Raw genomic sequence first — 17580 nt, 5'->3', positions numbered from 1 at the left:
ACTTGTATAAAGTGATACAGATTTTAGGCTGTAATCTTTGTTTACCCAAAAAGGATCACTTATGATGAAGATGCCTAATTTTTATTAAAAGTATAACTTGTGGATATTTTGTGTAAATCTACAATACACTGTAAGTAAAACTTTTGTATGGGGATTTTCATATGGTCAGTTCATATAAGTAGGAATTTGAAAAACATATGTACTGTAGTTTTTGATAAGATTTCTTACATAATAATTTTTTGTGTGTAGATTTTTAACCCACTGTCCAGGGCACATGTGATCATTGAATTGCACAGTTAGCTATTTGCAATATCTATCTGATCAACTCAATGAGGGGGTGATGTGACAAATCAAGCTGGGATATTTTTACTCACTCTCTTGTTACACCATCTGCCTCCTTAAAATTCATTTTTTCATGTCTACCTAAAAACTATTAACATATGTGAGTATAATCTGCATTTTCATAAAAGAGAAGGGTTGGCCCTCAGTCTTAAAGAATTTACCACCAGATCTAATTTTGTTCTTAGTTGTATGTATGTAATTGATTTTCTAATTTATTTTGACTATGCCTAGTTAGTATCTTCCATTATAGAGTGAAATCAGTTTTGTCAAAAGTATTGTTTGTGTAACTATATATGTTAATTTCATGATTTAAACAAATAATACGCCTTGTAGAAGAAACTATTAAAAGTAACAAATTTTTTGATGTATTCAGGTAATGTAAAGAGTTAAGTTTTAATTGTAATTTCTGTAAATTAAACATTGAACAATGTGTAGTTTCAGTGCCTATTATTGTGATGATATATAAGTGTCCAATTTTTGGTCCTGAGACAATCAGTCCACTGCCGAGTTTCAGACAAGAAACCTGTATTGGTTAGAACAACAACAATACATCAACTGTGAAATAAGTGGTACACCAATAAGCCATGTGTTAAAGCAATGACAGTGGCTGTTCAATTTATCTGAAAGACTGTGAAATGTGTGGTTAGGTTTTTACTGCTCGTAGACGTTCAAAAGTAAACTATTGTAGCAGTATGTTGATGTTTGCCTGCAAACTATTAATGAGGCTTATTGAAAGTTAAACAGTAGTGCACTGGCCATATAACTGTGTGTTATTGGGGAGCTGAGAACAGTGAAAGTAAAGAACTATGAAACGCAAATGTGCACCTGTTGAAAACATCATTTAAAGTAGTCAGTGCTGAACTTCCATCCTCATTTTTCAGCCACTATAGCAACACAGTATGTCGACGCTGAGGACAATCAATGATGAAATAAAGCAGGTGAACGTCACAATTTTTTTTTAATGAACTTAAGAGATCCTTTTTTTCTTTCCTTGTTACATCACTTGACCCTACTAGGAAGACAGAAAAGTCCTTTTTGCTCAATGAGGAAATTTTTTCCTGACTCATTGATGTTGCAGCACTGAATTTTGCTCCTGCAATTAAAATTCTGACTGCTTGTCCACCAAAATTCAGTGGCTATACTTTACCCTTGGCTGTCTGCATGCAGCTCAATTTTACACATACTTGCTGTTCAGAGCTTATCGATTTCATGCCTACCTTTGCAGTGCCTGATGTCTTGTTTGGTACTATTTATTTGGCTTTTTCGTCAACATAATTCGATAATGTCTTAGGTGAATAACTTATCGGTGGCAAATTTTTTGAGAGCACTTTCGCATAGTTATGATCTTTTACGTAACTGCAGCTAGAATGTTCCATGTTCTACCTCATTCACAATGTAGTTTTGTTTTCCACATGATACACTTGAACTGTTAACAACACTATCACAATCTATAATAGAAAGAACTTGAAGTGATTCTTCAGCTCTACATTTATGTTCCCTTCACAGTTTCCTATAAGCTGCATTATTTGTCTGCACCTTTTGAACTTTATTTCCATCCAATTCTCTGACAAAGTCAAATTTCCATGCTACAATTTTGTCATGTTCAGTGCATGTTTTTATTTTTTAAGTTTCTTGATATACATCTTCAGTGAACTGATAATAAATGTAAGCAAGACACATGTTCTTTGAGCTTTGTTATTTTGTCCTTATAGCTGTAACATTTTTTTTCTTTTTATCAGCATAAATGACATTATTTCATGGAGCCACAGATCGAATTTTTAATTACAAACTGCAAATAGAAAATTTTTATTTGGCACAGTACGAAAGATAGAAAGATGGTTAGACTATATTGAAAATGTGTTCAATTAAGGTATCCTGTATCCTAAGAAAGAGGACTACATGTTCTGTGTAATTTTTGTTGCATCACATGTGGCACTATCTCATTTCTGTTACTGGAAATAAAAGAATGCTTGCTTGCTCTTTGATGTTTACCAGTACCCCTCTTTCATGGTTAAAGCATTCTGTTCTCCTCTTTGTCCTTTACTTATCAGTGACATGCACTGCATACTGTTCCAGCAAAATACACAGTGTATTGTGAAAGCTTTGTAATACAGACTCAGTTCCTTTACTATTGCATCTGATTTCTACTACATTCAGTGAATCATTTCCACCATCAAAACTATTAAAAAAATCATTTGCCTCCTATCAACTAGACATATTCATCATCTCATTCCTGCAGGACCTCTTCATATGAAGAAAATAATTAAAAAGTAAAAATAAAAAAAAGTCACACTTCTTTCAGCTGAGATTTTACTTGTGGAAATGAGATAAAGTCAAACTAGGGAGTGCTCAAGAACTATGAAAACACCCAGAGGCAAATAGGCAGCATAAATTTTTGATCAGTGTAATGGACCATTCTTGTGTGGAAAGAGCAATCAATCCAGAGTCAGTCAAGGATGATCTATAGGAGCACCTACTGTACAATTGGGTGAAGCTGAGCAGATTTTTAGGTTTTTAGTAAATTTACCCATTAATTTTGTTTCCATACTTTATGAAACTTTAAATATTTGATCTTCTAACAGTGTGTTGCATTACATTGGGTTCATATTTTTTTAATATTGTTTATTGTAAGGTACTGTATAAAGAAGTTTGTTAGAGAACATTTTTGTGTTAAAATCAATACCTTTTTCTGAAAATAAGACAATTTTAATACACTACAACATGAAATAAATAATCTTACAAATCTATATGTAGCTTTGCTATACTGTTCATTTATAATTTTCACTGATTTGACATTCTTGGGCAGTGATTGGAAGAGAAATCTTCCTCTTCTGATGTATTGATACACATCAATTTTGCATACCATATTAGTGTATAGAACATCTCAGATGTCAGGTACTTGAGGGAAATGGAACACTGTCATTTTTTCCCTTCTATTTTCCTTAGAGATTTGATTTGAATCTTCTTATCCACTGGTATACTAATTATTCCTTCCACATGGACTTGTGGTCTTCTTCTGTGATGAATTTGACCACAATGACTCTGGGCTGTCCCTTCTTGATAGTGCAAACTAAGATTTTATTTCATCACTTCTGGTGTGTGTGTGTGGTGGGGGAGGGGGGGGAGAGGGGGGGGGGAGGTGAACTGGACTTCAGACAGACAGCCCTTATACAGTTTCTTCCAGTTTATCAAAACAGCCCTCCATGATGCCATGGGTCTGAATATTGCAACATCCAGGGACTGCGTAAGATGTGTAGAAGATATCTACGTCGATCAAGAAAAGTTTTTACAGTCATCACTCTGAAGAGGAAATCCCCACTCTCCACAGGTCAAAATTTCTTCTACTATTAATTTTTCGTCCTACTCACTTAAAACCTGCTGATCTCTATGTCTCCCTTTAAATTTTTCATTTGCCCTATCTGCCAGCATAGTTTTTGGAACACCTCAGCTAGTTTTCTGAAGCTTCTACCACCTCTCCTACACTCAACAATAGCATTTTGCATTGCATATTTATCATACTTTAAGAGCGCACCCCACCTGCAGCTTTTTTTATAGTTTCTGACTTGTCCCACTTCGCCCCTGAAAAGGCAAGTACATGAACAAATTAGTCTCATCAGTACATTAATGACAATAACTTCATGAAACTTTGTATACAACATAACCTCAATACTAAATCTCAGACGATAGGTTAAGCTGAAAATTGTATTAATATTCTTCAAAGCTAAGGAGCAGGTTTGTAAACACATATTATAAATTAGCTTTTTCAGCTTGAAAGAAAAAATGCTCTTTGAATTATGTACCAACAAAATTAACTTCAAACACTATGTACCTGCTTTATAAAACTTTGATTCACACAACCAAGTGCAGAGATCACTTTCAGAGTGAGACACTACATCTATATCTACACCTACATCTCCAATCCGCAAGCCACCTGACAGTGTTTGGCGGAGGGTACCTTGAGTACCTCTATCGGTTCTCCCTTTTATTCCAGGCTCATATTGTTCATGGAAAGAAAGATTGTCGGTATGCCTCTGTGTGGGCTCTAATTTCTCTGATTTTTTACTCATGGTCTCTTTGTGAGACATACGTATGAGGGAGCAATATACTGCTTGACTCCTCGGTGAAGGTATGTTCTCGAAACTTCAACAAAAGCCCGTACCGAGTTACTGAGCGTCTCTCTTGCAGAGTCTTCCACTGGAGTCTATCTGTCATCTCCGTAACACTTTTATGATTGCTAAATGATTCTGTAATGAAGTGCACTGCTCTCCATTGTATCTTCTCTATCCCTTCTGTCAACCCTATCTGGTACGGAATCCCACACCGGTGAGCAGTATTTCAGTAGTGGGTGAACAAGTGTACTGTAACCTACTTCCTTGTTTTTGGACTGCATTTCCTTAGGACTCTTCCAACGAATCTCAGTCTGGCATCTGCTCTACCCAAGATTAATGTTAGGTGGTCATTCCGTTTTAAATCACTCCTAATGCCTACTCCCAGATAATTTATGGAATTAACTGCTTCCAGTTGTGACCTGTTATATTGTGACTAAATGATAAAGGATCTTTCTTTCTATGTATTTGCAACACATTACACTTGTCTACATTGAGATTGAATTGCCATTCCCTGCACCATGCACCAATTTGTTGCAGATCGTCCTGCATTTCAGTACGAGGTGCATTCAAGTTCTAAGGCCTCCGATTTTTTTTCTCCGGACTGGAAAGAGATAGAAACATGCACATTGTTTTAAAATGAGGCCGCATTCATAATTAATATGTCCCAGAGATGGCAGCACCTTATGGCAGATGGAATTTTACCGCCAGCGGCGAGAATGAGAACTGTTTTAAATACTTAAAATGGCGACATTTTCCTTACTTGAACAGCGTGCAATCATTCGTTTTCTGAATTTGCGTGGTGTGAAACCAATTGAAATTCATTGACAGTTGAAGGAGACATGTGGTGATGGAGTTATGGATGTGTCAAAAGTGCGTTCGTGGGTGCGACAGTTTAATGAAGGCAGAACATCGTGTGACAACAAACCGAAACAACCTCGGGCTCGCACAAGCCGGTCTGACGACATGATCGAGAAAGTGGAGAGAATTGTTTTGGGGGATCGCCGAATGACTGTTGAACAGATCGCCTCCAGAGTTGGCATTTCTGTGGGTTCTGTGCACACAATCTTGCATGACGACCTGAAAATGCGAAAAGTGTCATCCAGGTGGGTGCCACGAATGCTGACGGATGACCACATGGCTGCCCATGTGGCATGTTGCCAAGCAATGTTGACGTGCAACAACAGCATGAATGGGACTTTCTTTTCGTCAGTTGTGACAATGGATGAGACGTGGATGCCATTTTTGAATCCAGAAACAAAGCGCCAGTCAGCTCAATGGAAGCACACAGATTCACCGCCACCAAAAAAATTTCGGGTAACCGCCAGTGCTGAAAAAATGATGGTGTCCATGTTCTGGGACAGCGGGGGCATAATCCTTACCCATTGTGTTCCAAAGGGCACTACAGTAACAGGTGCAACCTACGAAAATGTTTTGAAGAACAAATTCCTTCCTGCACTGCAACAAAAACGTCCGGGAAGGGCTGCGCGTGTGCTGTTTCACCAAACAACGCAACCACACAATGAGCTAATGTTACGCAACAGTTTCTTCATGATAACAACTTTGAAGTGATTCCTCATGCTCCCTACTCACCTGACCTGGTTCCTAGTGACTTTTGGCTTTTTCCAACAATGAAAGACACTCTCTGTGGCCGCACATTCACCAGTAGTGAGTAGTTAATTAGAAACAAAATCGGAGGCCTTAGAACTTGAATGCACCTCGTACAATTTTCCATTGTTACAACCTCTCGATATACTACAGCATCATCCGCAAAAAGCCTCAGTGAACTTCCGATGTTATCCACAAGGTCATTTATATATATTGTGAATAGCAATGGTCCTACAACACTCCCCTGTGACACACCTGAAACCACTGTTACTTCTGAAGACTTCTCTCCATTGAGAACGACATGCTGCATTCTGTTATCTAGGAACTCTTCAATCCAGTCACACAATTGGTCTGATAGTCCATATGCTCTTACTTTGTTCAATAAATGACTGTGGGGTTCTGTGTCAAACACCTTCGGAAGTCAAGAAACACAGCATCCACCTGGCTACCCGTGTCTATGGCCCTCTGAGTTTCGTGGACGAATAGCACAAGCTGGGTTTCACATGATTGTCTTTTTTGAAACCCATGCTGATTCCTACAGAGTAGGAGTCATTATACTTGAACATAATACGTGTTTCAAAATTCTACAACTGATCGACATTAGAGATATACGTCTATAGTTCTCCACATCCATTTGATGTCCCTTCTTGCAAATGGGGATGACCTGTGCCCTTTTCCAATCTTTTGGAACGCTACACTCTTCTAGAGACCTACAGTACAACGCTGCAAGAGGGTGGGGGGCAAGTTCCTTCACGTACTCTGTGTAAAGCTGAACTGGTATCCCACCAGGTCCAGTGGCCTTTCCTCTTTTGAGCGATTTTAATTGTTTTTCTATCCCTCTGTCATCTATTTCGATATTTACCATTCTGTCATCTGTGCGACAATCAAGAGAAGGAACTACAGTGCAATCTTCCTCTGTGAAACAGCTTTGGAAAAAGACATGTAGTATTTCAGCCTTTAGTCTTTCATTGTCTGTTTCAGTACAATTTTGGTCACAGAGTGTTTGGACATTTTGTTTTGATCCACCTACCACTTTGACATAAGACCAAACTTTCTTAGTATTTTCTGCCAAGTCAGTATATAGAACTTTACTTTCGAATTCATTGACCACCTCTCGCATAGCCCTCCTCACCCTACATTTTGATTCGTGTAATTTTTGTTTGTCTGCAAAGCTTTAGCTATGTTTATGTTTGCTGTGAAGTTCCCTTTGCTTCCATAGCAGTTTTCTAACTCGGTAGTTGTACCACGGTGGCTCTTTCCCATCTCTTATGATTGGGCACATACTCATCTAATGCATATTGTACGATGGTTTTGAACTTCGTCCACTGATCCTCAACACTATCTGTACTTGAGATAAAACTTTTGTGTTGACCCATCAAGTACCCTGAAATCTGCTTTTTGTCACTTTTGCTAAACAGAAAAATCTTCCTACCTTTTTTAATATTTCTATTTATGGCTGAAATCATAAATGCTGTAACCGCTTTATGATCACTGATTCCCTGTTCTGTGTTAACTGTTTCAAATAGTTCAAGTCTGTTTGTCACCAGAAGGTCTAATATGTTATGGCCTCAAGTTGGTTCTCTGTTTAACCGCTCAAGGTAGATTTCAGATAATGCATTTAAAAAATTTCACTGGATTCTTTGTCCCTGCCCTATATCTGGTAAATTAAAATCTCCACCCAGAACTATAACATGGTCTGGAAATCTACTCAAAATGTTTTCCAAATTTTCCTTCAGGTGTTCTGCCACAACAGCTGCTGAGCCAGGGGGCCAATAGAGACATCCAATTACCATGTTTGAGCCTGTTTTAACCGTGACCTTCACCCAAATTATTTCATATTTCGGATCTCCGTCAATTTCCTTCAATACTGTTGCACTTTTTATCACTATAAACATGCCTCCCCCTTCACTGTCCAGCTGTCTCCGTGGTATACATTCCAATCTGAGTTTAGAATTTCATTACTGTTTACATCTGGTTTCAGCCAACTTTCCATCCCTGGTACTATATGGGCATTGTGACTATTTATTAATGAGAGCAGTTCTGGGACCTTTCTATAGATGCTCCTACAGTTTACTATTACCACATTAATATTGTCATTCCCTGTTGCGTTTTGCCTACTGCTACCTTGTTGCGCCTCAGGAGACACCTTGTTGGGCCTAGGGAGGGAATTATCTAACCTAAAAAGCCCACATGTGCACTCCACACATACTCTGATACCCTTGTAGACACTTCCCGCATGTAGTGACGCCTGACCTATTCAGGAGGACCCTACATTTCTCCACCTGATAGCAGAGGTCGAGAAATTTGCACCCCAGATCTCCGCAGAATCGTCTGAGCCTCTGGTTTAAGCCTTCCACTTGTCTCAAAACCAGAGGACTGCGATCGGTTCTGGGAACAACACTACTAATAGTTAGCTCAGATTCCACACCATGAGCGAGGCTTTCTGACTTCACCAACTCCGCCAACTGCCTGTATGAACTGAGGATGACCTCTGAACCCAGACAGCAGGAATCATTGGTGCCAACATGAGCAACAATTTGCAGTCGGGTGCACCCAGTGCTCTCTATCACCGCCGGCAGGGCCTCCTCCACATCTTGGATGAGACCTTCCTGGCAAGCAGACAGAGGTTCTTCTTCACCGACCTTTCCACTATTTCCCTAAGGGGCTCCATCACCCACCTAACATTGGATCTCCCAATCACTAATAAACCCCTCCCCCCCATGTGCCTGCTCAGACCTTGCTGAAGGAGCGGCCACAGTTCACTCACAGGCAGAGTAGGCGATGCCACACGACCAGCCTTCACATTGAGCCTCCGTGCAACGCGAATGCCATTGAACCTGCCACTCCCCTTGGGGACAGGGTGGCCCAACCATGCTCAGTACCCGCGAAGATGTCTCAATAGCAAGAACCATGGGTGAAACATGTAACAGCTGGGGTGTAGCATGCGACGCACCAGACTTCCCACTGCCACTACACCCCGAGGCTGCAGCCTGAAGATGGCTGACCGCGGCCATCAGCACATTCAGCTGTTTGCAAACAGTGGCCAGCTCCTCGTGCATCCATACACAGCAGTCACACATCCTATCCATCCTAAGAAATCAACAATTTACTGTACAGAGTTAAGTAATCAACTTTTAACTAGACTGCTAATTCACTAAAGGTGGCTGATAGCTGACTAAACTGTGGTTACTAGACACTTCTTGTTGGAAACAATGAAAATAAGCACTACCTGTCTCTGGACTGTATTCAAAACAAACACGAAATCTATGGAACACTATTACTAGTACTCGAAAATTAAAACTTCCTAAAAGCAAAAACATGTGGAAAAAGAAGTGACAAGTAAGAAAAACACAGTTAATACTTAAATTTACGTAGCTTGCTGCACAGCAGATGTGAAGCAGGCGTCAGTTACAATGACACTAGCACTACTGACACTAGAGCTGACTAAAGGGACTCTGACTGTATTCAAAGCAAACACAAAATCTATGGAACATTATTACTAGTACTCGAAAATTAAAGCTTCCTTAAAAGAAAAAAACACATGGAAAAAGAAGTGACAAGTGAGAAAAACACAGTTAATACTTAAATTTACATAGCTTGCTGCACAGGAGATGAGAAGCAGACAGCAGTTACGATGACACTGGCAGTACTGGCACTACAGCTGACGAAAGGGACTCTTTCTAGACGTCAGCACCAAGAAAACAGCAAAGGTAATGTAATGTCCTACATCACCCCTACATGTCTCATTTCACCCCATTCTATGGCATGTGACCTCAGGTATGAAATATTACATCTGCCATTTTCCTGCAATAGAGCTGAGCACTAAGGGAAACAGCCAATATTCTCATTTTTGTCATATTGAATGCGATGACTTAATGATTAAAGCAATGGATTCATATGTTTTCCCTAACTCTGATGTGTTAGTAGTTTCCCACTGAAAATGCTTCCTCGTGATACCTCTGCTTCTGTATACTATCTTATATGAGATACTCTAAACAGCTGTATGAACCAAAATTTCCCCCAATCAAGTCTTAGTAAGTAAATGTCATCTCCCTCTCCCATTACTTTGTGCAAGATATATGACTTCCCTATGCAGTGTAGATTGTCTAAATGATTCTGCAATTGCCGTAGCTAATAGTGGTGGTGTGTAAAAATATATGACTATCAGTCTGAGTTGCATGTGGACAATTCCTCAGTATCTTCAAATCTTCAACAAACCGATTAAATTTGCACTTGCTCGGATCTTTATGCTTCTCTAGGACTTCATCTTTTGACAGCGGAATAAAACTTGTAGGATGATTACAGCAGGTTTAAATTAACTGAGTTCATTTCAGATTTTGTTGATGCACATGATGTTTTTAAATTCCCTTATGAACTTATAGATCACATATATGGCTTTGGTAGATACAGGTGTGAAAAGGAACCCAAGTCTGGAGATGAATCATTTCATGTCACAAACATGCAAAATAATGTTCTTCACTTTCTTGTGTTATTTTATGTGTGGATGAATTATGTAAATCTGCTATCATTTTCATTGCTTCAACATACATAACCAACTGATATGGTAACAAAATTCAGGGCTGAGGTACATATGAAACATGTTGTATTCACATGTCACAATACACATTTTACATCTACTTCCACTGACAGGTCTCCATCCTATCAGACTACTATAACACTTCTTATCAATGGACAGTATTACCACACTAGTTGAATGTTTTCAAATGTAGCAAGTGCCAGAATCACAGTCCATTGCTATCACTTTTTTATCCAGTAAACACTGGAGAGTTGAATACATTGTTTTATATATTCATTCTAGAGGGTACATACCTATAAAAGATGTAGGTCTCAAGACAAGGGATCAACTATTATCTACCTAGCCCATGTACTAGTCCCAGAAGACTGAAGGAGGAATTTCCAAACACTCTCTAGTTTGAAGCAATTTGGCTGGAGAAGTCAGGCCTAGGATTTGGTGCATACATGAAAAGGTATAACTACAAACAAAATCTGATTGTAATGCATTGAAATATCACACAGTTAATCTTTTGCGATATTGTATTCTCCATTACCTACAGTCAGAGACATAACCAAATCACTTTCGTTCAATAAATTTCCTCTGATCACAAACAACATTTCTATCTCCCTTGCTCATAAACTAAGACTATTATCTTTAGCACATTTGAATCACCTGCTGGCTGCTGAGATTGTCTTCACAAATTACACTGGTCAACATAAATTATGCTAGTTTGTTTGTTTGCAAATATCTTTTTAAATAAAACTACTCTTATACTAACTCCTGCAAAATTAAACTAATAAAAAATCAGAAGCATACCTCGAAGAAGGTTCTTCAGAGCTGAAATATTATCCACAACTTTGTCAGGATCTTCCAGTACTTCATTTTGGGCACGTAACTTCCAGTTATTGTCTAGAGATGCATAAGCAGAGCACATTTTCTTTTCCCTGAAAAGTAAAATGAGATAATACAGAACTACAGTCAAAATATATATAATGATAATTGGTGAAACACAGTAGGCCTCCTCAAGAAGGAGATATGAAGGTATGTGAAAACTGAAACTGAAAAGCTGATTCACAGATCTCCAGCATGCCCGAGATGAACTAAGACCACAACTTTATCATACATACTGTATGATAAGGTATCTGCATTACCATTTGGATTGTTGTGGTTGTTCCATGTATGCATACTTAACTGTATTAATTCATTACAAAGATGGATGGTTTGAGAATGAACACAAGTGCAAAACTAGTCACCATCAATAAATAAAGGAGACTTCCTAATGCAACTTATGATGGTGCATGACCCATTTATTTCAGAATATCTGGTGGTTTTATACTTTGAAACAAGTAATTTCACATATAGTCAATTTCAATTTGGAGGAATGCCTTACTTCAACCACATAGGCTCTATTAGATAGGCAAAATATAATAATAATTTATGTAGGGCTGATGTCTTGGATGAGAAAGAAAAATATCACCCTGATGGAGGACCTATGGCCCTTGAAGATGTCTCTGGAGATAGCCAAATATGTGTCATGCAGTTCCTTTTTGATGTGCACGCTCTGTCCCACAAATAAAAGTGTATAAGTGAATTTTTCTGTGTATCTCAGTTTCCCTCACTAACCTAGGAACTGTCACATATACAGGGTGGAGAAAAATTGTGTCATGAAATTTTTAACCCTGGATAGCTGATGCCAGTAGGAACCAAAATTACTAATGTTGTGTAAGTCGACAATGCACCATTTTTACACTATGTGCTCCGGTTAGCCGTGGGATTGCCTTGTTGCCATTTGTCGGTTGACAGGCAGGGCTGTGGTTGTCTGTTCACACATACATACATCCATCACCTCATCACTGCTCCAACGTGATATGCACACATGTCTTGCTGTTTGTCTCCACCTCACGTCAGAGGCATTCACACATAAGCTTCGCTTCGGAGCACACACTTCACCTGCGATTTAGTCATACAGTAATCATGGTGGCACAGTATTTGTTTTAATAACAATGAGATATTGTTTTTGTTTATGGACTAAGCAATGGTAATGGACACGAAACTCAATGGTTGTATGAGGAACAGTACCCAGCAAGACGCTACCCACACTCGCAAATATTTACAGCAATTCACCGCTGACTTGGTGAAACAGGCTTGTTAGTGGGATTTCATGGTGATGCTGGAAGACGTTAAACACAATGGGATGCTGCATTTGAAGAGACTGTTCTAGAGCACTTTGAGGAAGCACCTACAACAAGTACTTGAGCAGTTGGACATGATATGGGGGTCACTTATCAGTTAGTCTAGAGGTTTTGAGGGATGACAGCCAGCATCCACTTAGTTTCCAACCTGTCCAAGACCTAAATCCTGTGGTGGACTATGAACACAGGTTAGGGTTTTGCCAGTGGTTTCTGCAGCATGTTGCACAAGATCCAAACTTCCCCACTATTGTGTTGTTTACCAGTGACTGCACTTTCCATCAGGATGGCCTTTACAAGACTCGAAATGTTCTTTACTGGACAAGAGGAAATCCTCACATCACGTATGTCCATGGACACCAGGAATAATTTTCACTAAACATTTGGGCAGGCATTGTGGGTGACCATCTCATTGTGCCAGTCCATCTACCTCCTCAACTTACTGGGGCAAATTACCTTCACTTTTTGTGAGAAACTCTACCCGGCCTGCTGGAAGATGTTCTCCTGCACATATAGCTATGCATGTGGCTGCAGCATGATGGGGTGCCCACACAAAACAGTTGTGCTGTGCTTGGATATTTAAATGAACTCTTCAATGGCCGGGTAATTGGCAGAGCTGCTTGTAGGACATGGCCTGTGCGATTACCAGATCTCACGCCACTGGACTTTTTCTTGTCGGGATTCTTCAAGGTTCTAGTTCACCCACCCGGATGCGAACCACCTAGAAATGAAGAGGAATTAATGGATAGCATTCAACATGCCACCAATCACATCAGGCAATGTCAGGAATCTTTGAAAGAGTTTGGCAAAACACCGTTCGACATTACCAAGCTTGTGTCATGTCAGAGGGTTGCCAGTTCAAGCACCTGCTTTAAGTAAACAATGTCCTAGCTACGGAAAAGGCCCTTTCCAGGGCTGCCACAATTTGTAAAAGACTTTCGGTATGAAGTAACAGCTGTTGACGGGTTTTTTCCTGGTACGTCTTATCATGAAACTACAATGGATGTGTAGGGACCCCGGCAGATTCACCCCCAGAGTGGCACGCTACCACCGAGTGTGTGGGCTGCCTTGGATACATCGTGATCTCTGGCCGGCAAAGCATTGATGGTCGTGCATTGTCTAGAGCACCCGGCAACTGTGCTATCCTGTGGCCAATCAGGGCAAGTGGCGCAAAGATTCCATAGTTTAAAAATTGTGCATCGTCAGCCTACACAACACTAGTAAGTATGGTTCCTTCTGGCATCAGCTATCCATGGTTAAAATTTTGTGTCACGATTTTTCTTCACCCTCTATAGTTCTTACTGCAGTTACCATTGCCCTTTTGTTACCTTTAATATTCAAGTCCCCAACTGATTATTCAGTTTTCCACATTTCTTCCCACTTCTGATAAATGCCTGAATGATTGCTGTGAGTATACCTTGAATGACTTCATTTCCCACCTTCTGCAGCTGAACAAATATTCTATCTATATGATCATGCTATCAATGAGAGCCTAACCTTCTTTAATTGATTGCACTTTGGTGTCATTAACAGAAGAATAGATCCTCAATTTGCTTTCACCACTGATGGTGGATATCTTTTCTTAATGGTTCAAAGTTGTCTTCATTCGCCGTGTTAAAAAAAATTAGCCATAAAGAATGATACAGGATATGAGTAGTATGCATTACACCTAAATATGATGTTGAGGAACCAGCCATAATGTAACACAACAAGACACAGGGCTTAAAGAGGATAGAATGGTTGATATAATAATGTTCTTAGAATTTCCCAGAGAACTGAATGATTCGAGAACAAAAAAGTCCCTGGAATTACATCACCATCATACATACAAGGGTTGGAACTTTAATAGTGGCAACTCTTTATTCACAGCTCGTACAAAATAGATACATGTTTCAAAGTTTTACTGAACTTCAAAGTAGTCACCAGCATTGTGTATAACCTGTTTCCAGCAATGTGGAAGTTGTAGGATACTCTTAACAGTGCCAGTTGTGCTGACAGTTCAAGCGGCGCAGTCTACTGCCCGATGAATTTGTAGCAGTTCTGAAGTGAATGCCGTGAAGTGTTTCCTTCAGTTTAGAAATCAAGTTGAACTCACGAGAGCTTAAGTCAGGGGAGTGCAGTAGGTGGTATAGCACTTAGCATCCCATCAGTGAAACAAATCATTAACAGCTTGCACTCTATGTGCTTGAGCATTGTCCTGCAAAATGATGGTCAGGTCCTGGAGAAAATGTTATCACTTCTGTCTCTAAGCTGGTCATAGGTTGTGTTAAAAAAATGAACGTCACAGAGACAGAAGTGATGACACTTCCTGCAGCACCTGACCATCATTTTGCAGGACAATGCTCAAGCGCATAAAATGCAAGCTGTTACTGATTTGTTTGACTGATGGGGCTGCTAAGTGCTATACCACCTACTGTACTCCCCTGACTTAAGCCCTCATAAGTTCAACATGATTTCTAAATTGAGGGAAACACTTCATGGCATTCACTTCAGAACTGCTACAAATTTGTTGGGCAATAGACCACACAGCTCAAACTGTGAACACAACTGGCAGTGCTAAGAGTATCCTACAACTTCCACATTTCTGGCAGTGAGTTATACACAATGCTGGTGATTACTTTGAAGGTCAGTAAAGCTTTGAAACACATATCTATTTTGTACAAGCTGTAAATAAATAGTTGCCACTATTGAAGTTCCAACCCTCATATATTGCCAAGATCAGTTGAAGGTATAAGAGCTAGGAGAGTACTTGATCTGTTAGCCAAAATCTGTGAGAACCTTTAAAACTGATTATTGAACTCTTTTACTGCACCAGTAGCACATATTAACATTTTTAAAGAACAACATGGAAAAGATAGAAAGTGCCATAAAATATGTAAACAGAGTAATGTACTGAATATTGCCTAAGTGTGTGGGACCCACACTAAACTGGACTAACAGGGGATATTGAACCTATACAGGGAAGGGCAGCATGAAATCTCACAGGTTTGTTTGACCCATGGGAGAGTGTCACAGAAATACTGGGGAAACAGAAGTGGTAGAGCAGAGTCTATCCCGAGAATGCCTACTAACAATGTTTGAAGAACTGGTTTTAAATGAAAGCTCTAGGAATATGCTGTAACCCCCTAAATATCACTCACATAGGAACTGTGAGGTCCAAATTACAATAACTACAGCATTAAAATGATCATTCTTCCTGCATGTCATACATGAATGGAATGGGAAGAAACCTTAACAGCATGACATACCCTCTGTCATGCACTTTATGGTGGTTTGCAGAGTATGGATGTAAATGTAGATGTAGATGTTGTTGTTGTGGTCTTCAGTCCAGAGACTGGTTTGATACAGCTCTCCATGCTACTCTATCCTGTGCAAGCTTCTTCATCTCCCAGTACCTACTGCAACTTACATTGTAGACGTAGATATAGCTGCAGATTCATAATATTTTTAATTTCAAAAGAAGAGTGCACCACATAAAAAATGAATTTCATAATTTACAAATGGAATAAGAAAATATATTAAACTTCTACTGCAGGGCTGGCAAGAAGTAAAGGTCTGATAGCTCTACCGAGATACAACACTCTCCCCCATAATTGAAAGTTTCATCAGACATTCATATTACAGAGCCCAACCTTTCTACACTCAGGCATCCCTGGTGATGTTAAGGATGCTATGCTGTTCCACAACTATCTCTGTCTAATCAGACAAGTTATGTATTTTATAGTGACAGTGACACCCATTCAGTGCCTTAGTAGATTATAGTGTTGCACTTCATCCAGTCTGTTCCATATAGCACAGCTTCTGTTCACGTAATAATTAAATAACAGTTCTCAGTAATGACTCACATCCTGTTCCTAGAAAAATGGTGATCTGTTCATGATGGCCCCATCAGAGCTAGTTTGAGTGCAGCTTACATTCAAATTGCTGAGAATGTATTATATGTGCAAGTTGCTTTGAAAGTACATCAGCCAAAAAGAGCCTTAGATGTTTAGGTAAGTTTAAAGTGAAAAGGATGGAAATGAGTTTTCACAGTTCTCTTTGTTGTCAAATATCTTGTCTCCACACCCTCTTAACACTATGAAGAGTTTTCCAAATCTAAGATGCTAGCTGCTAATTTAATTTTATTGGTGACAGAACAAATCATAAACTATGACACTTGTATACCAGGAAATTCTTGTGCTCATTATCTCTTTGTGTCTAAGGTGGCTTGGGTGAAATTATTTGCTCATTATGTGGATTCTTAAATTACATTTAATATTACATATCTATTTTAGCATCATTCATCAGCTGTAAATTATTTTTTCTTCTTCAAGAAAAACAATCACTTTTCTCTTTTCTGTCACTATTTAAGGCTGTGAGAACCTGTTTTTCTTTTCTTTTTTTTTTAGATAAAGAGATGTTCCCAACTTTATGCCATAACACTCAGTTCTCCTGAGACTCTGTTTATGTATGATTCTGCTCATAAATTATGCATTTCACATATTTCTCTGATACTGTGGACTACATTTTAATCATAGCTGAGTAAATTATCCATGTGTTTAGTTATTTCAGTCTCCTAGTGTCAAATGTCAGTGCCTTGGCATAAGTTAATATCACTGACTAAGTACATTGACGTGGAAAACTTAAGGATGAAAGTCACTTTTCCATGACATGCCAATGCCAAGTAACATAGCTTGATGAAATTTGGATTATACATAGAAATAATTGCTACAGCATGGCACAGAGGGTAACTAAAAGAAATATGGAATGAGACAAACAGAAATGACACTTTTATTCAAAAACAATAATTACACTGAAGTCAATACAGTTTATGGTGATC

The 17580-nt window shown here is 39.1% G+C and overlaps 1 protein-coding gene across 4 annotated transcripts in view; it reads right to left on the bottom strand.

Moving 5' to 3' along the window:
- LOC126162059 (clavesin-2-like) overlaps positions 1 to 17580 on the bottom strand; it is a 247354-nt gene that overhangs the window by 127078 nt on the left and 102696 nt on the right. For all 4 annotated transcript variants that reach the window (XM_049918313.1, XM_049918311.1, XM_049918314.1 and 1 more), the window contains exon 2: positions 11389 to 11516. In XM_049918313.1, the coding sequence (XP_049774270.1) occupies positions 11389 to 11506 (118 nt within the window). In that variant the 5' untranslated portion in view covers positions 11507 to 11516. The remainder of the gene's footprint in view (positions 1 to 11388; positions 11517 to 17580) is intronic.

Source organism: Schistocerca cancellata, chromosome 2, assembly GCF_023864275.1.
Source record: "Schistocerca cancellata isolate TAMUIC-IGC-003103 chromosome 2, iqSchCanc2.1, whole genome shotgun sequence".
In the NCBI taxonomy this organism is placed as follows: domain Eukaryota; kingdom Metazoa; phylum Arthropoda; class Insecta; order Orthoptera; family Acrididae; genus Schistocerca; species Schistocerca cancellata.
Note: the sequence above shows the minus strand (reverse complement) of the source record. Positions and strands in the feature narration are given on the sequence as shown.